The sequence below is a fragment of the Syngnathus scovelli genome, chromosome 7 (assembly GCF_024217435.2).
Source record: "Syngnathus scovelli strain Florida chromosome 7, RoL_Ssco_1.2, whole genome shotgun sequence".
Taxonomy (NCBI): domain Eukaryota; kingdom Metazoa; phylum Chordata; class Actinopteri; order Syngnathiformes; family Syngnathidae; genus Syngnathus; species Syngnathus scovelli.
This window is the reverse complement of record NC_090853.1, coordinates 1842507-1861781: the sequence shown is the minus strand read 5'-3', so window position 1 is coordinate 1861781 and position 19275 is coordinate 1842507. Positions and strand designations below refer to the sequence as shown.

The 19275-nt window shown below is 44.2% G+C and overlaps 2 protein-coding genes across 3 annotated transcripts in view; one reads left to right on the top strand and one right to left on the bottom strand.

Moving 5' to 3' along the window:
• ift80 (intraflagellar transport 80 homolog (Chlamydomonas)) overlaps positions 1–12406 on the bottom strand; it is a 27255-nt gene extending 14849 nt beyond the window's left edge. The window contains exons 1-8 of one of the 2 annotated variants that reach the window (XM_049726263.1): positions 12259–12406; positions 5580–5646; positions 5259–5482; positions 4367–4477; positions 4179–4247; positions 2932–3041; positions 2516–2605; positions 2287–2424 (exon numbers count right to left, since the gene is read on the bottom strand). In XM_049726263.1, coding sequence (XP_049582220.1) covers positions 2287–2424; positions 2516–2605; positions 2932–3041; positions 4179–4247; positions 4367–4477; positions 5259–5482; positions 5580–5614 — 777 coding nt within the window. In that variant the 5' untranslated portion in view covers positions 5615–5646; positions 12259–12406. Of the gene's footprint in view, positions 1–2286; positions 2425–2515; positions 2606–2931; positions 3042–4178; positions 4248–4366; positions 4478–5258; positions 5483–5579; positions 5647–5825; positions 6402–12258 lie in introns of those variants that run through there. The other variant, XM_049726261.2, reaches the window with a different exon arrangement.
• Positions 6563–19275, top strand: smc4 (structural maintenance of chromosomes 4). The gene is made up of 24 exons (XM_049726259.1): positions 6563–6711; positions 7783–7992; positions 8621–8811; positions 9330–9521; positions 10449–10625; positions 12293–12457; positions 13242–13369; positions 13515–13655; positions 13909–14059; positions 15043–15207; positions 15334–15567; positions 15635–15820; positions 16204–16365; positions 16425–16650; positions 16729–16805; positions 16896–17048; positions 17127–17253; positions 17333–17522; positions 17598–17742; positions 17870–18043; positions 18107–18289; positions 18437–18669; positions 18733–18916; positions 19002–19275. The coding sequence occupies exons 2-24, from the start codon at positions 7824–7826 to the stop codon at positions 19164–19166; spliced, it is 3918 nt and encodes a 1305-aa protein (XP_049582216.1). The 5' UTR covers positions 6563–6711; positions 7783–7823; the 3' UTR covers positions 19167–19275.

Sequence of the window (19275 nt, the reverse complement as noted above, 5' to 3'; positions counted from 1 at the left end):
AGTTTCATATAAGCACACCACAAAACGACTTACTGGACAGATTCGTTGCCAGAAACTGACATTTTCTGTCAGCAAAGTACAATTTCTTTACTTGTATGAATCGAGTTTCTCATGTCGAAAACGTCTTTCGCGTAGCAGCCACCTCTGGGGAAAAAAATAAAAATCCCCGGTCATGATAACCGTGCTCTTGTAAAAGCTGAAAATTGCGCAGCGTAAACGAATCATAAAATAGCTAAAGTAAACAGAAGTTACATTTATGGCATGGTCGTACAGTCGAGTGTGGGGGGAAGAAAAAAAAAAGAAAAAACAAGTGTCGTGGAGGGAAGAGGGAAAAGGGGCGGAGAGAGTATCGGGAATGGGTTGGGGTTGGGGGTAGGGGCGCAAGTGGGAGATCGCCTGGCACAATGAGTCCTACTTGTTAGCCAGTGGCAGTGTCAGAGATCGTGACAGGGTCCAGACGCTAGACACCAGCTGCAGCGCCTCGTAAATAGAGCGCTGTCTCGCAGGCACATTTGCACGGCAGCGGCGGCTGCGCACGCACGCACGCACGCACGCATGCAGCAGCCAGGCATGCGGGCACATGCTTATACGAAGGGAGGCACACAGACACTGACTTATTGTTTCTCCCCCAATCTTGAAAAAAAAAAGGGACAGTGGACCCCTTTGTATCGTGTCTTGTTAAAGCTCGCGTGAAGAGAAATAAACTCCGCATGAACAAAAAAAAAAAAAAACCTCAATCTTAAGGCAATGAATATATAACAACAATCGTGCATTTAATGATAACAACAATTTTTCTGGGAAAACAAAATGGGGCCGGGGCGCCCCGGGTGTACTTTTAACTGAATGTAAACTTGGTCTCTGGACGCTACTCCGATGTGATAATAACAAGGGGGGGGGGGAGAGCAGGAGCATTTAAGCTAAGAGAAGAGTGGAGGTGAAGGGGTTAAACGTGCAGCGCCAATCCTGCTGAGCCAGCAGTCGTATTCAAAGTGCAAGGTTTCATTGTATCACGTACAGAATGAAACTCCTTCCCATTAGTCATGCTCGTAATTTAAAAAAAAAAAAAAAAAACACAATGTCTTTGCTAATGACAAGTTATGTTTAAATTCACACCCGCAATTATTGTGACTAAATTCACACTGCGATGGAGTGACCTAGTATTTTTTTCTTTTCCTCAATTCCACACTCCCTTCTTTTTCGGCAAGCCTCCCACGCCACGCTACAGTACACGCTGTCTCGGAGGAGCTTTAGGGAGGAGAAGGCAAGCGTGCCCTTCCTCCGGTTCAAGCAGGGTAGAGAGCGCCATAATCCTCCTCCTCTCGTCCTCCCTCGTCTTCATCCTCGGGACTGCCTCGGGCGAGGCGCACCAGAAAGGGAAGGCGAGTGGCCCTGTCGTTTGAAAATCGGGACCGATCGACCGCATAAACAAAGCCATAATAAGGAAGGGTGAGGTGACTTGGATGGTTGCAAAAAATAACGACGTAAATTGTATTCGCTGCTGCCCGTTTATAGTTTTAATGGTACACTCGTTTTATATTTTGGTCTGGAGCAAAAAGGAAAATTGATACAAGCTGGCCTCATTTGAATGATTTCATCAAGTTTGCTGAAACAATCTGGAAGTTTTTCCACAACCTACTGTAATGCCCCCTCTTTCAAATGTAACTTTAAAACCATAAGAGACTTCCCCAGACTCCTTCAGATATTTATATTCTATGAGCGATATTATCATAACCTCTCGGAAACACCGTACCCTTCTTGAGAATATATATGTTGGCTCAGATGTTCTCCAGCTTTTTTTTTTTTTTTTTACGCTGGAGGGAAAGTTACCATTTGATCCTAATTAAGTCAAAATGGAGCATGAAATGCCGTGTGATCGGCACACCAAAACACGCGGTTTGTTTAAATTACCGCACGTTCGACGCAGCGCGCGGTCCTTGACATCTCCATGTAAACTCAAAGAACAGCAACATGTCTCGTGAGGGCGACTCACGCGACCTACGCAGTTTCTGGCCAGATGTTTGACGAGAATAAAACAATTACCAATACCATTTCCCCAATGTTGCTTCATCTGGAGTTACGAGCGTGCACTCGCAGCAGACAACGAGGCACTCTGAATTTGCTTATATATGGTTCTCAGACTTTGCGTGTGTTTTCAGGAATTATCTCCAAAAAAAATGAAACTCCGCTTTTGCTCGTGTGTGTAAGTGAGACTACGAAGTTAACAGTCACCAAGGGTGGCAATTAAAGTATTTTCTGAATGATAGAGGAGATAAATGACGTGCTTACCCCGGCTTTGTCGCATAGTCGCAGAGTGTTGAAGGAGCCCACGGCAAACACTTCTCCATCTGGAGCCCAGGACAAGGAGGTGACCGGGTAGTCGTGTGACAGCGAGAAGTAAAGCACACGGCCAAAGCTGTCCCACACCTGTTGACGAGGCAAGAGGGATTTTTTATTTTATTTTTTGTGCAGGGAGAAAAACAAAAGCAAAGCCTCGGGTATGCGGACAAAATCTGACCTTGTATTTACAGTCCTCTCCTCCCGAAAGTATGAGGTCATTGACGGAGTTCCAGTCCACTTTGAGAATGACCCCGTCGTGCGCCTTCCACTAGAGAGAGACAGAGATCACAACTCAGCATTACTGTCATCACATTGCCTGTTAAAGCGTAAACGCGGAATGTTTCACACACTAGGAGGATTTGGTTTTTTTTATGATGTGTAACGGTGAGCAGGTATTGACATTATCTCGCCGTTACGTTTCTTCTCTGGCGAAACACCTGCTATCTTCCGTACGAGACTAAATGGGCCAGATGGGGAAGCAAGCAACATAAATATTCGTGTCATTTAGAGCTACGGCAAAAAAAAAAATAGTCATGCTGAGCTATATGATGCGGACATTTTTTTTTTTCATTGTGATCAGCTATTTGAAAATACCTGTATGACTTTCGCGCTGGGTTGCAGAGGTTTGATGACCAGGTGTCGACCTGATGTATAGAGAATCCTCTCCGAATCCGGGCCCCAGGCCACAGAATACACGGGAGAGCCTGTAAGAAGCCCCCCCCCCCAAAAAAAAGACTTTTTTACCGATTTTCAACCCAAGACAAACAGACGGCTGTCACTGAGCGAATGCATATGAATTTACAGTCTGCGATGCATACATGTCTTTTCCCGTATTTGACAAAAGGAAAATTGAACTCTTTTTTTGGCCAGGGCAGCGACCAGAACACCTCACTGTCCCTCGGGAGGGGGGGTTCTCGTCATCATTCGGCAGATAGAAGTCACGGCAGCTGTGCAAAGCCGCCTAACCTCGGCAGAATAGACGCGAGTGTGTGGTTTTACGAGTCGAGGTTGCGGATACGCACGTGCAGAGTGCGGGCTGACATTTAACCCCGCTCCAGGTGCGTACGGTTTCTCGCAAATGCAAACGAATGACGACGGAAACGAGAGTGGGGAGGGGCTGAGTGAAGCTACTCATTCTTTTAAATGTTTTCTAAGTGGAGAAAAAAAAAAAACAGTGTTGTACTTTTGTGTGCGAGTGAACTTTTGTGGCTCTGAAGTGCAGCAACACCTGCAGTGATCTAAGAGCCATGTGGACCAGGGCCCATCTCTGCAGTGGTGCTTCTCGATCCAGGTGTTTAACACATCTGTGGGTCTGTTCGGCATCCCACAACCCAGCAGCTCATGCTTTAAACAGCCCCTTCAGGAGGAGGAGCGGGGGGGCGTTCCACAATATATAGTGGATCTGAATTTGTCATTTCCCCTTGCCAAGTTTTTCCACAGCGCCGGCCATTTGACGGGAGTGTGCCATCCATTTTCCAAAAAGGCCTCCAACGGTTAATAATTAATAAGCCCAGAAGCCCAATTGATCAGTTAAACAAGTGAGCCGAGTGTAATGAAAACTGGATTGAGATGCGTTTCATTCATCGGTAGTCTCTCGGTGAAGCGTTTAAGAAGATCCCAATGAAGGTTTCGAGACATTATGATGAATCTTATGAAACTGAAGCTCAGGGAGCATTAACTCCACATGTTATGAGACAAGAGGAGGAAATGGAAGCTATTTCAACACAGGACGTGACTTTACTTCTATCTCGCTATATAAAATTCTTTTTAAAGGTCACTTTTTTTTATTGCTTTCAACCAAACGACTAATTCTTCAAATCGACATTCACTATCTAACTTACCTTGGTTTGCTAGTGTTGAGCGTAGCATGCCACTTTTGGACCAGTTCTTGATCTGCCCATCTTCTCCAGCTAATATGGATGTCGATATTGACAGAAAAAAAAATGAATGACATATTTTACAGTCTTCAATTTGACCACCACCATGACATTATATTAGGCTGGTTATATTTAAAGGAAGTTAGCTGTACCTGTGATGAGAGCAGTTCCATCATGGTTCCATCTGCCTGCGAGAACAGCTCCTTTGTGAGCCTCAATGCTCTTCTCGATGCGTCCCGACTTGGAAACGAGGTGGAACTTTCCTGCAGAGACGGCGGAGAAATGTCTCTGTTGAGGTTGGGTGCACACATTCTCTACTTAAATTTTGCAATTAAATTATTATTAGCAAGACGTTGTGGACAAGAATGATTATTTTCCAAAACATCAAGATAAATGTGCTAAGTTGAGAGTAACTGCAAATGCACTATTTGATATTTCAACACTTTAATCACTTATTGGTTAAACTATCTTGAAACTAAAAGTGTCAATATAACAAGGGCAAAAAATGAAAGCTGCAACAGTGAATAAAAGCTGAGTTTTCATGACTCACTGGTCTGCCAGAGAAAATTGCTGCCTCAGTTTGGGGGGTGTGCTTATGCAACCCTACACTGTTATTAGTATTCTGACCACATGTTGCCTGACATAATAGTACATCCACATTCTGTGCGTTTGTTTCTAATGCAGCACTTGTTAAGTCGTTTTACAGAAAGGGTCAATACAGAATTAGCACTGAAAGCAAAAATACAAACCATAGGACATGTACAACCATATTAGCAAGTCATCCTCAATTGAGGCGTTCTGGGTTTGAATTTCACTTCAGTTTTCCTTGCTTGTGTGGGTTTTCTCTAAATTGTCCTTGCGTGTGAATGTGAGACGGAATTGCCTGTCTATCAATATGTGAACTGTGACTGGAAACCAGTACAAGCTGCACACTTCCTATCACCCAGTTTGCTGGGATAGACTCATGCAAATCTGTGAACCTGAAGGCTAGCGCTATATAGCAAAAAAAAAAGAATGGCTAGAGAATACAAGTAAAAGACTTGCCATCAGTGCTGGTTAGCACAAATATCTCAGCCGACGTCTGCTTCTTGCCACCAACTGTCTTCGGAAACCACTGCAGGTCAATGGGGTAGAAGTCCTCTGGCAACTTGACCACCAGACTGGTCTCGCTGGTCAAAAGGTTCCACCTGAGGATCTGGTGGTCTTCACTGCAGGAGTACAACTCATCGGCTGTGGTCCAGCCAAGGCAGCTCACTAATTCTTTATGTGAGGCTACTATTAAGGGAAATGCTGAAATCACATCCGTAGAGCAAACAAATGCAAACACCAATGCAAAAGCACAATCGGGGAAAAAAAAGGATATGTTTAGGTTCCTTCAGTAGAGATGTTTTCAATCGCATTGTAGACGTTTGTGTCGTTATTCCTTGTGAAACTAGACAAGGAAGCAGACATTTAGTGACAGCATGTTAGCTGTCACGGCAGGATCACACCGAGCACACGATTATTAGTTTAACATCAGAAATTGAATAGAGTAGGGAAAAGGGTGAGGTATTTGCTGCCGTGAATTTGCGGTGTTGACAGTGAACTACAGCGGCGTTGTTGCTACGTTACCTGACTCTGTTGCGAATATCGAATCCTCTTATGTTGGTGGAGTCTCGGCTGTGACGTGATGCTAACGTTAGCTCGGTCTTCCGTTTAAATTGGCCATCGTTCTATCATTAAAATACGTGAACGGGGGCAGCAGTCTTTCCCCGAGTCACGTGAAATCCACGAAAAAAAAGTTGTGCGGTAAAGTAGTCGAGTTGGCTGATTCAGTTTGCTATCGCAGGTATCTAGTGGCCATTAAACTGGGTCACAGCTTCTCGGGGTGAAATCTCGCGAGACTTCACGGTCACTTCCTTGACAACGGATATTTCGAAATACATGATACTGTAGTGGCACATAATCGTGTTATTTATCTCAAATATGAGCATATAAATTATGATCGAAAAGATAAAACGCACGTAAGTTAGCAAAATCTAACAATATGGGATGTCAAAATGACTGGTGTTGATGTTTTGCTCACGTAACGAAGCGAATGTTTACAACGTAAACGAAGTAAAAGGTTTTTTTTTAAAAAGACAACAAAATGGGGGGAAATGGGCAACAATATACAGTTGTAGGTTTTAAACTGCATGGGCGTTTCGATCTTTGTTGACGAACGCTTCTGGTTTGCGGAGGGAGTGCGAGGCAGAGTTGGCTTCGTCCCCTTTTTTGAATTTTTTTCCTTTGCCCTTTGAACGGTCCATGGTGCCTTGCGTCAGTTTATAACGCATGTGGTTCGACAGCGCAGTTTAGGCGCCATTTACAAGTTGGACTTCTGCTAGTCGACGAACCGCTCGACATGTTACCGATTTGAATTTTATGGATTATTTTTCGCCCATTTTTGATCCGCCACTATTTTTCCCAAGCAACATTTGAACCAGGGAAGCGACTTTTGACAAAGATTTTGCCGAAGGTACACGAAGAAGCCCGCGAAAAATAACTTCGTCACAGGGTTCCGTCTATTTGCTGAAATGCGTCAATTCAAAATCGGATTTTTCAACCACCCGACAACACGTTTATAATCTAATATCAAAAGCGCAAATGCGTAATGTTGACCGAGACGACTTTTGTAGCCCGACGCTATAACGCTCACAAAGCGTTTTTTTTTTTTACGTTTAGAAACTCATCTTAAAAGCAACACGGCAGTTTCCAGCTTACTCATGTCAATACAGTTAATGCTTGTGTAGCTACTTATGAATACGCGATACCTCGAGTCAGTTAGCTTGTAAAAATAAAAATAAAAAAAATAACAATAAATCGAAATGTAACTTTTAAGGCGACTTGTAAATAACACCAAAAAAAGCATTTTCAAAATCGCGGCTGATAATACTGCTACCGCACCATTCTTCTAAATAATCGTTTAGTGGCTCAAAGTTTGCCGCGTTGCTATTTTTACAATCGCCGAGGAACTAAACAGTAAATGTAGCGACGTGAAAATATAGTTACGTGGCAAAAAAAAAAAGACGCATCCTCAGACACTCGACTAGTTTGTATTTTTCGGGGGTAGGGGGGGGGGCATATCGCTGTTACTGGGGGTTCCTTATTTAACCAGTTTGCGCAATTTTAAAATAATCGCAACTTTATTACTCGTTTTTGAGGTTGTACAGACTTGTGAGTGGGGCGTCCAATTTGTGAATTGGAGGGGGGGGGGCAGTTTGAGCGTGCATAAAAAAGTTTTTAAAAAATGTAATCGTCAGCTAGGACATACTTGCAGCAATATTGCTATTTTCGCAAGAAAATGCGCTTCGGCTATTACCTAGTTTTCACTGCTACACCGCAGGAGCAAGGAATTAAATTTGTTAGATTGGCGAATTTATGAACTAAAACTGACCCCATTAGGCTACCTTTACAAACAGGTTGGAAAAAAAGTCCCAAAGTGAATGTTGGCCATCACAAGACTTAGAGGGGAAAAAAACAGGAAGATTGACAGGCTCCAAACCCACTCACCGATATGCCTCTGCCTTTTTTTTTTCTTGTAAACCAGTGACCCCCCCCTACACCCCCCCCTCCCTCAGACTTCAAATCATGCCATCTAAAAGTGTAAAGAGCTCCACCGCGGCCGCCGCCTCCAAGTCAGTAGGAGGAAAGGGGTCGCAGCCTCGGGATGACTCCGAGGACGAGCTGGACGTAACCCCCCGAGGAAGCCGCTCCGATGGCCAGGGACAGGAGGCACCAGCACCGACGCCGACAACTGGCAAGTAACAAAGGCTTGCTTTTTTTTTTTTTCTCCTTCTGTGTATGCGTGTCTCAATCCCAAAACAAGTTGTCTTCACTCCGTTGCGTTTGTGGCCCATTAGTGGAGCATCATTATTATTTTTTTCCCCCTACTCCCGACTTTAGTTAATAGAATAGCTGCTTTTGTCCGTTTTGGTGCGCCGATAATCAATATTAGTATAATCATTTGAGGCGTCGAGTGTTCAAGCTTGACTGGTAAATTTATTCCTATTCTTACGTGTTGGTAGTAGATAGCGCGAGGGGCGTATGTTTGTTATTCTGTCATTAATGTGTGATTGTAGTTTGTGGATGCGACACTCCTAGCTAGTTTGGGCAGGTCGTTTTGGGGGGGGGGACTTTGCTGTGTTGGAAACAAAACAAGAGTTTGCCCCCCCCCCCCCCCCCCCCCCCCGCCCCCTCCCGATTTTGAGCCACTCTGTCATGAACAAGAAGAAAAAAAACTGAGAGCAGCGTTGTAGTCTGTATAACTTGTTTGTTTTTTGGTGCTCCTCCACCCCTCCCCCACCTGAAAGCGCTCCCTCGCGCACACAGTTGCAGAGTGGGGGGGGAATAAAAGTTGTACTTTTTTTTTTTTGCCTGTGCCACAGATCCGCCTGTCGGGGAGGCGGCCGAGGCGGTTGATAGTCGCCCTTTGGAGGAGATTCTCGGTAGCATCCCTCCACCCCCGCCCCCAGCCATGACCAATGAGCCAGGCGCTCCTCGCCTCATGATAACGCATTTAGTCAATCGCAACTTCAAGTCGTACGCAGGCGAGCAGATTCTGGGGCCCTTTCACAAGGTACGACCCCCCCTCCCCTTCAAAGCACACACACACACAAGCACACGTCTAATTCAGCCCTGCATGACACATGCTGTTTTGTTTTGAACGTTGTGTTGACATTTGGGGGCACGGTGCATATCTTTTGTAATGCAAATGGCAAACTCAAAAGTTACAGAGAATGTTCTGCATCATTTTTTTGCTGTATATCTTAAAAAAAAAAATTGAAACTGGGGAGAATGGTAGGAAACGTGCCCTTTTAATTTAGTTCGTGCATCTTTGAAGTTATTCTGACTTAGAGGATGTGTGGATTTTCACCAATTGTTTTTTCCATGATTTCGGACGATTTTGTAAATATATGTAAGGATAAAAATATCCTGGCTACACTCCCCTCTAAAACACACACAATACACACTCATGGTCATCATGTGGTGTGGACTGTACAAATGTTAAAAAAAATAGTTGAAACATTTACAGTGCTTTCTATTTAATATGATTATTTTTTCTACATTTATTTTTAACCCTTTCCTGTTCCGCAGCGCTTTTCCTGCATCATTGGTCCGAATGGAAGTGGCAAGTCCAATGTGATCGACTCCATGCTATTTGTGTTTGGATACAGAGCTCAAAAGATCCGATCGAAAAAGCTGTCGGTGCTTATCCACAGTTCTGATCAGCACAAAGATGTGCAAAGCTGTACCGTGGAGGTGCATTTTCAAAAGATTATTGATAAGGTATAAATCTATCCAATTATTTCTTATGTTGCTGGTACAATACACTCACTATCCTTCCATAATTTGGAGCCCAAAGTGGATCAATTGGTTTAAAAAAAATTCAGCTTGTATTTAATTTGAATTTTAAAGCAATTTCTTACACAAATGACTGAACCTGGACGCATATCAGTCAGGGAAGTGACATTTACCACCCACACACAGTCACACACACCATTGATACGGTGCTAGAGCCTTCCTATTATTTTTTTTTATTTTATTTTTCTGAAATTCAACTGCTGTTAAATTGTTAGCATTGGCAAATACAACCTTTTTTCAATTAATAAGTAATTACATTTCACAAGATTTCAAACAGGTACAGTAAGAGCAAGAATTAGCTTATAGCTGGTGTAATATTTAGTCTCTGACAGGCGAGTGTAAATTTTTGCTGGGGCCAAATTTCTCAGTTTTGTTTTCTCAACACAAAGTGAAATAAAATAATTTTCTACGTAGGAAATGTTGTTTAATGCTTAAATCTGATCATTTGCTTTTTCTGAGTTTTTTTTTTTTTTTTTCTTTAAATGTTGGTGCACACAACTCAACTCTCTGGGCTCCGACGTGACGTTTTTCAGTTAGATTAAAATAAAATCATTATTACAACAGTTTTTGTATTGTTCTAGATGTATATATTGTAGTGATGATTTTAAATGAATTGCACTTGAGTCTATCTGTATTAGCTCTGGTGTGAGCATTGTGCATGCAACTTTTGTCAGTTGTCTTTTGTGTAAGTGAATCTATGCTAACATTTTTTTTAATTTTTTTTTTTTAATTTTCACTCGCCCAAAAATGACTTTTGATGTGCTGAGCTGCCTGATTCTCTCCTGAGCTGTCGTGCCCTAAACTGCTGTGTGTCTTCTGCCCCTCCCCCCCTCCCTCCCCTCTCTGAGTCAGGAAGGAGATGACTACGAAGTCATCCCCAACAGCAAGTTCTATGTTTCCAGGAGTGCCAACAAGGACAATTCTTCGGCCTACTATATCAATGGCAAAAAAGCCATGTTCAGAGAAGTGGGCGCTTTGCTACGAAGCCACGGCATCGACTTGGACCATAATAGATTTCTCATCCTACAGGTAACCTGCCATTTATTCCCTTTTAGTAAACCAGATTTTTTTTTTTTTTTTTTTTTTTTAATCCTGGCTAGCCTGTGACATTACACTCTGTGCGGGATTTCCTGCTTGTACAGTCAGTTAAACGTTTGACTGCTGCTTTTGTCTGTGGACTGGACCTGTTGCTATCACAAAGAAGGCCTTAGAATGCTCTAGCAGCGCATCATGGTTTGATACATTGTGCAGAAAGTGCGAACCATTATTTGCTGCTTTAGAATTTTAAGGAAATGCAATTTTAAATAAATATGAGGATTTTATTTGATTTTTTTTTCTGTGGGAGGAGTTTAGGTAAATGAAAAGGGGGCGGTGACATTTCTCATCCCTGTACCTGTCATGCTTTAGCAGCACGTAAATATTGGCGTGATAGATGAGCCCCAGTATTAGCAGTGCTGCTTCAGTGTGGCTGGAACAAACATCTGCCATCAACAATTGATTTTCCTTTTCAATTTCTATCTATGGACTGTATGTCCTGGCTTTATTTTTTTTTAATACCAGATTTATTTATTTCATTTTTTAAAAATATGTCAAACAGAGTTTGAAAGAGTTTGCCGGTCACACTTGCGCTGCTGTGATTGTGTTACACGTGTGTGCCAAGCATTATTACTGATTAACTCGAGGCTCACCCGGGGTGATGCTTCATGTCAGAGGAACACCAAATGGCCGATTTCAATGTGCCGTCTCTGGAATTCTAATTGTTTTACACGCTGCACTAGTTTCTGGTGAACATTTCTCTCTCTCTTTTTTTTTTTATCCTTCGGTGTGCCTTTGTGGTTTGCTGGTTGCTTACAAGTGTCTCACTTCCCCCTTGTGTGTGTGTGTGCGTGTGTGTGTGTGTGTATTCATGATGACTCTTGCTGTCCTTGAATGTTAGATTTTCAGCTCTGCCTGTAACATGGCTGCATGGCTATGGGAAGAGGATTAGGCTTGTTCTCCAAGGTCACTTTTCCAGGCCTCTGGCTAAGGGGAAGCTGTCTATTTCGTGCACTGGTCAGAGCAGAATGACATGGGGGATTTTTCGCTTCTGCTGGCCTGTTTTTATTTATTTATTTTTATCCTTAAAAGTTACATGTGAGCTGAGACAAACTCACAACTCTTTAGACACACAGAAAGAGCCATTAGGTTTTTTTTTTTTTACATCATCTAGATTGATTTTGTGTTTAGCTCGAAAATGATCTTACCCAAGGCTGTCTTTCATCAAATGAATACAATTTAACATGTAATCAGACATCTTAGACTCGAGAAAAATGTCCCTGACACGGTTCCGGGAGCTTGAAGAAGCTAGAATTAATTTACACAAGATTCGATAGGACCTTTGTTTCACATTGGACATGTTGTTGATACGATTTTTCCATTTTTTTACTTGGAACAAAAAATACTAATTATAATCGTATTTCCGGGGTTATTTTTTTAGCCAAGTGTATTGCAATAAATTGTTCTTAGCATCACTAGACAGGGAAAAATACATTTTGCTCCCAGTGCATAAGTGTATAAATAAGCATTTTATACATGACAAAATAATATTAAATTGTTTTAGACAATAATTCTATTTTCTAGTATTTAATTTAATTGTATAAGTGATCATTTTGCCTGGACTCACCTTCTCAGATGTGTTTTCTTTGCCTGGGGCTCAGGGTGAGGTGGAGCAAATTGCCATGATGAAGCCCAAAGGTCAGACGGAGCATGACGAGGGAATGCTGGAGTACCTGGAGGACATTATCGGCTCGTGTCGCCTCAAGGAGCCCATCCTAACGCTGGCCCGCAGAATTGAACTGCTAAATGAACAGAGAGGAGAGAAGGTCATTTATCATCATTCATTCGTCTCTGTCCCAGCATTTTCTGGTTTGACTTTGAGATGAACGTGTGATCCTGTGTGTGTGTGTGTTTTATGTGAAGTCTTGACAGAGAAGACAAGCTGTGATTTTTTTTTACTTCATCAGTTACTGCAGTGCCAAATTGATCAGACATGTACAATACAGCAAAACCTCCAAAATTTAAACAGTTTGGATCTAGGTGGAAAAAAACACACACACACAAAAAAAGATAAGAATAAAATTGTGCCACTACAGAGGGTACCGGGGAGGTAAAAAGCACAGGTGTAATGATAACCATAGAACCAGAAATGCAACTTACTGTGACATGTAAAGATGTTCAGTACACATGATAATGCAATAAATTAAATATCAGTAGCATCAACCTAAAAAAAAAATCCCCAATCAACTCTTATAAATTCCAACAATACCTGCAGCACATAAAGCCACTAAGTGACAATCACTCTGCCAGCACCTTATTTATGTGTCAAGAGTGAGTAGTTTGACTTGAATTTTTTTTACATATCTTTTTATACTAGTAGGAGAGTTAAAAGTTAACTTTGAAAATGTTTGCACAAATTAAGGTGGCACTGTGAGTCTGATTTAGTTCATGCTACGTTTCCTGTGGCAAGGAAAATGTTGACTCTCGAACACAATCACACACAACGGATTGTGTTAACCCCTTCCAGTTCCGCTGTGTTATTTTGTAAATATGCCGGCTAAGGCCAATGCACGTGATCCGTGGCTTGATATTCTCGTTCACCACCCCTAGCTCAACCGAGTCAAGCTGGTGGAGAAGGAGAAAAATGCTCTGGAAGGAGAAAAGAACAAAGCTGTGGAGTTTCTCACTTTGGAAAATGACATCTTCAAACTCAAGAGTCGCCTTTATCAATATAATGTGTAAGTACGCCAGCATTTATGGTGTTTGTGTTCTGTGCAAAGTTCAACAAATGAACATATGAGCCAGGAAAAACAAAATGGAAGAATGTAATTGTTGATTTTTTTTTTTTTTTTTATCATCCTGATATCTGTTCCTGTTCATTAGTCATGATCTCCAAAAGCATGTGGTAGCCAAAGAGCAGGAAAAACAGAAGATCTTGGAGGACAACAAGGAACTGACAGAAAAAACTGCCAAGATATCGCAAGAGATGGAGAAAATGAATCAAGAGCTGAAAAATGTGGAGAAGTAAGACCCTTTTTGTCTCTTTGTTGCTCTTTCATCAAAGTCTGTTTTGGCTTGTTCTCGAGGGTGAAACTTGTGGTTCCACGTCTGTACAATTTTATCTACTTAAAAATGATCTTATAAAACCAGGAAATATTCATATGGAGTTACCACTATTTACTAGAGCTGCTATTTCCTTTTAAAATTGTATTGGGAGGGGGGGGGGGGGGGGGAATACTGGTATTTTTGCCCAGTTCAAACAATGTTCCTCCACCAGGAAACAGAACAAGATCAACAAGTACATTGAGACCCAGAAGGAGACGTTCACCCAGCTGGACTTGCAGGATGTCGAAGTGCGCGAGAAGATCAAACACTCCAAAAGCAAGAAGAACAAGTTGCAGAAGCAGCTGGAGAAGGATAAAGAAAAGGTGTGTACACCTTTTTGAAAATTTCATTCAGCTCTCGTGTGATTCAGGGGGGGCTGGAATGATATCACCCACCGCAAGTGAGCAACTTTCATGTTTACTGGAGAAATCCAACAAAAGAACCAGATTTACACCATGAGTCAAGCAGCAGTACGGTGTTTTTTTTTTCTGTTTGTTTTTTGTCCTCAGGCCAGCAAGCAGTAAGGGCACCCTGACAATTTCCTGCTTACGGGAACACAAATTATTGTAATCATTGTAATATTCTGAAATTAAACGCACGTGACTAAGAAGAAAAATACATAATGAACTATAATTGTATGTCTTAGTATCCTCTTTAAAAACCCACTTTTTTTTTCCTTTTTAGAAAATTAATGATTTAATAAAGTCAGAGTGAGTTTCGTATAGCTTCAATTTCCCTGTCGTTAAAAAGAAAATAGGTTCATTCTGTGAAAAATGCAAAAACATGGTTCATGTACAGTAATATTAAAAAAAAGGGCCCTCAGTGTAAACTAATTGCTACATGGGTTCCTGTTAAACATCCCCGCTCCATAAAAATGTAACATCTATATGCTGAGAGCCTGCTTTAATTCGTCATATTTTTTCCTTAAACTGTGGAGTTCTTGTACAAACAACATAAAAACGTTTCACGCTGTAAATCACATTTTAAAAGCGGCAAGAAGTAGCTCACCTAAAGTATCCACTAGGGGGCTGTGAAGTGCCAGTTCATGTCCACGGTGTCATGGAGCAACACACACACACGAGAACACTGACGACCACGCACTTCAGATTAGTGTCATATTGTTTACATCCGGAATTTGTAGTGCATTTATCGTGGCGGTGCAATGGAGATGTGTTGATTTGAGGGGTAAAGGCAGGCAGACCCCCTCAGGGGAGGGTAGAAGTGTTCTGCTGCACGCAAGTCAACTATGGCCTGGCTTGTGTTACACTCGCTGATGGCCACTTTTTTTTTTTTTTTTTTTTTTTAGCTGGAAGAGGTGCGCGGCGTACCCGCCAATAGCGAAAAGGCCATCGCGGAGGCGACCGCTCGCAAGGAAGAGCTGGAGAAGCAGAAGGGGAAAGAGGAGGAGAAACTCAAGGAAGTGATGGAGAGTCTAAAAGAAGAGACGAGCGGTTTGCAACAGGACAAAGAGGTATGGATGAACCGAATTCCAGACCCACATGCCATGGGTTTAAATTTGTGATATGAAGAGATCATCTACATTTAAAAAAAAAAAAAAAAATGTGATAAATTCCTATGCTGTTCTTGCTCTTGTCAGACCAAAGAGAAAGAGCTGATGGAGCTTAGCAAAGCTGTGAACGAGACGCGCTCTCGCATGGACCTGGCGCAGTCGGAGCTCGACATCTACCTGAGCCGCCACAACACTGCCGTGACGCAGCTCAACTCCGCTAAACAGACTCTCCAGACCACCACGGACACGCTACGGGAGCGCCGCGCCGCCATTAAAGAACTGGAAGTCAACATACCGCAGCGGGAGAAAGAACTCAAGAAGGTGAACTAAACGTCCCAAGCTACGTTGGGACCAAAAGTCATTACGGAGTGGCTGTTTTCCTCTCCAGGATGAGGGAGAGCTGGAGCGGGTGACGAAGATGGATAACGAAACCCGTCAGGTTGTGAGAGATATGAGGCAGAAGGTGGACGAGGCCAAGAGCTCTCTGTCCTCCAATCGCAGTCGAGGGAAGGTCCTGGACGCTCTCATGCAGCAGAAGAGGAGTGGCAGAATTCCCGGTATCCTCGGAAGGCTGGTAAGGAGTCACTTTTTTTTTTTTTTGTCCTTTAAGGATTTGATATATAGCCACTTGGAGCTTTGGGGTGCACTGGAGTGCCCTCCGCAAAGACACATTGTTTCAGCATTTACAGGGTGTCTGCGGATCCTTAAAAAGTCTTAAATGAGATGTTTCAAAATGAAGGCCCTAATTATCCTTGAAAATGACATGTAATCCTTGAAGCCTCTATTCAAAGGTCATAAAAATTCCACAGATGCAAAAAAAAAACCAAAACAAAAAAACAGCTTTGTTGGATACATCCAGCCATTTGTTTTTCTACAGCGCTTGTCGCCATTAGGGTGAGCTATACTCTGTCCCCCATTTGTTTTTAGTTGCTCATTGATTGCGGTTGATATCCGCAGGGAGACCTGGGAGCCATCGACGCAAAGTACGACGTGGCCATTTCCTCCAGTTGCGGGGCTCTGGATCACATTTTGGTGGACACCATCGACACGGCTCAGAAATGTGTCACGTTTCTCAAAGAACAGAACATCGGCGTGGCCACCTTCATTGGTCTTGACAAGGTACGTGCGCTCGAGCGCTCAACCGCCGCTCCTCGTTCTGACCTCATTTGTCCCCTCAGATGAAAGTGTGGGAAAAGAACATGGGCAAGATCCATACCCCGGAGGATTGCCCACGTCTCTTTGACATGGTGAGAGTGAATGACCCCAGCGTGCGCCCGGCCTTTTATTTCGCCCTGAGGGATACCCTGGTGGCCCAGGACATGGAGCAGGCCACGAGGATGGCCTTCAAGAAAGACAAGCGCTGGAGAGTGGTCACCCTCAAGGGCCAGATCATCGAGATGGCCGGTGGGTGGCCTGCTCTTTCTCTCCCAATCTCCTACTGGCCATGTTCCTGATGGCGTCCTTCTTCCTGTTTCCCTACAGGAACAATGACTGGAGGAGGCAGAGTAATGAAGGGCAGGATGGGCTCCTCTCTCAACACTGAGGTCTCCCAGGTGGAGGTATGTGCAAAGTACCAAAAGCCATGACACAGCTCTGAACTTGGTCAAGGTCTACTGCAGAACCTGACGGCATGATGCGCTTGTCCGTAGCTCGACCGCATGGAATCCAAGCTGAATGAGAACGTGACCAAGCTGCAGGACTGCCAAGAGAAGAAGCTGCAGCTGGAGGAGAACGTCCAGCGTCTCCGCACTCAGCTCCGTGACATGAAAAACAAGCTGGAAAAATACACCAACAGCATGACCGTACGTAGCAAAATCCTCTTGAGCAAACTTTGCCGTCACTGTCTCCTCCAACAAGTTGTCACTCTTGATGTCCTCCAGAGTCTGGCTGACCAGGAGAGCCACCTCAAGAAGCAGATGAAGGAACTGGAGGCCAATGTGCTTGCTGCTGCCCCGGACAAGACCAAACAGAAGCAGATGGAGAAGAGTCTGGAGGCCTTCAAGAAAGGTGCCACTTCACCTCTTAAGCTCACTTTTGCAACATTCCCTTCAAGTATCTGACAAAACATCACCATGATGTTTTCCAGACTTTGAAGCAGCGTCCAGTAAAGCTGGGAAGGTGGAAAACGAGGTGAAGAGGCTCCACAACCTGATTGTGGATATCAACAGCCACAAGCTGAAGGCTCAGCAGGACAAGCTGGACAACATCAACAAGGGTCTGGACGAATGCTCCTCTACCATCACCAAGGCCAAAGTCGCCATCAAGACGGCAGACCGGTGAGCTTTAGTTCTCTGCACTTGAGATCGCTGACCACACCGCCGTCAGCTTCATGTTGACCACACTGTCTTCAGCAACTTGAAGAAGTGCGAGGACAGCGTGACCCGCGTGGAAGAGGAGTTGAAGGACAACCAGACGTCTTTAGCAGCATTCACGGGGCAACTCAAGAAACTGGAGGAAGAGGCGGGAGAGGTCATGAAAGCTTGTCAAGAAGCTGAGGTCAGAGCATATCCGATCTGAAGGGGTTTCCTTGGCTCAGAGCCATTGTGATTTGTAGTTTATATACAGGGAAAACACTTGGAACTTATGGGAGATGTAAAGTTTAGTAAATCCCCTTGTTCTCCAGGCGGCGCTCCCTGAAGTGCAGGAGCACTACCAGACAGTGGCCAAGGAGATTAATGTCCTGCAGCAGCAGGAACACGCCCTGCAGGAGGAGTCGCTGAGTGTGCGGCTGCGCGTGGAGCAGATGGAGGCCGCCGTCAGCGAACACAAGAACAAGATCGAGCACTGGCAGAAGAAGGTGGGCGCCGCCTAAGGCACTAGCGTTTTGTGCTAACATGCTAACAGCCGTTGACGTCCACAGGCCTCAAAGCTCTCCCTGCACACCGTGGAGGGGACGCCGGACGAGGAGCTGCCCGTCCTCACGGCCGAGCAGCTCGACGACATCTCCGACCCAAACGTCATGGTCAACAAGATGATCACCTTGGAGACCAAGTGTGCTCAGATGAAGCCCAACCTGGGTGCCATCACAGAGTACAAGAAGAAGGTAGGAGCAAGAAAGTGAAACGCTCACTTGGCCTAAACATCAAAGGGGGGCGTCGGTACCATCATCACACTCTTATTTAGCATCCGTACTACACAAATTGCTCTCTGATTAATTGCTTGACCCACTAATTTGGGACGACACCTGCAGGAGGAACAGTACCTGATGCGCGTGGCCCAGCTGGACGAGATCACCAACGAGCGGGACAATTTCAAGCGCAGCTACGAGGACCTGCGCAAGCAGCGTCTCAGCGAGTTCATGGGTGGCTTCAACATGATCACCAACAAGCTGAAGGAGAACTACCAAATGCTGACGCTGGGGGGCGATGCTGAGCTGGAGCTGGTGGACAGTCTTGACCCCTTCTCAGAAGGCATCATGTTCAGGTAAGTGTCCACGTTGTGTTTCTGTGTCAGCCCCTCCACTGATGCGCGACTTTTATCGTGCAGCGTGCGTCCTCCGAAAAAGAGCTGGAAAAAGATATTCAACTTGTCGGGAGGAGAGAAGACCCTCAGCTCCCTGGCACTGGTGTTCGCACTGCACCACTACAAGCCCACGCCGCTCTACTTCATGGACGAGATCGACGCCGCGCTGGATTTTAAGAACGTCTCCATCGTGGCGAGTTACATCTACGTGAGTACCAAGCCGAGCGTCCTTTGAGCAGCCTTGCTAGCGCGACATTCAGCACCGACCAATTTTCATCCCCTCCCCCCCGCAGGAGCAAACCAAGAATGCTCAGTTCATCATCATCTCACTGAGGAATAATATGTTCGAGATTGCCGACCGCCTCATCGGCATCTACAAGACGCACAATACCACCAAGAGCGTCGGGATAAACCCCAAGACAATCGTGTTCCGAGAACATGACGCTATCACCGCCTAGGAAGTGAAGTCTGTCACTTCAAGTGCCACTTCCCTGTCTCGTCACTTGTCATACACAATGCTGCTATTTTTTAAGACTTGTTTAATAAAGATTTACATTTTAATCACAA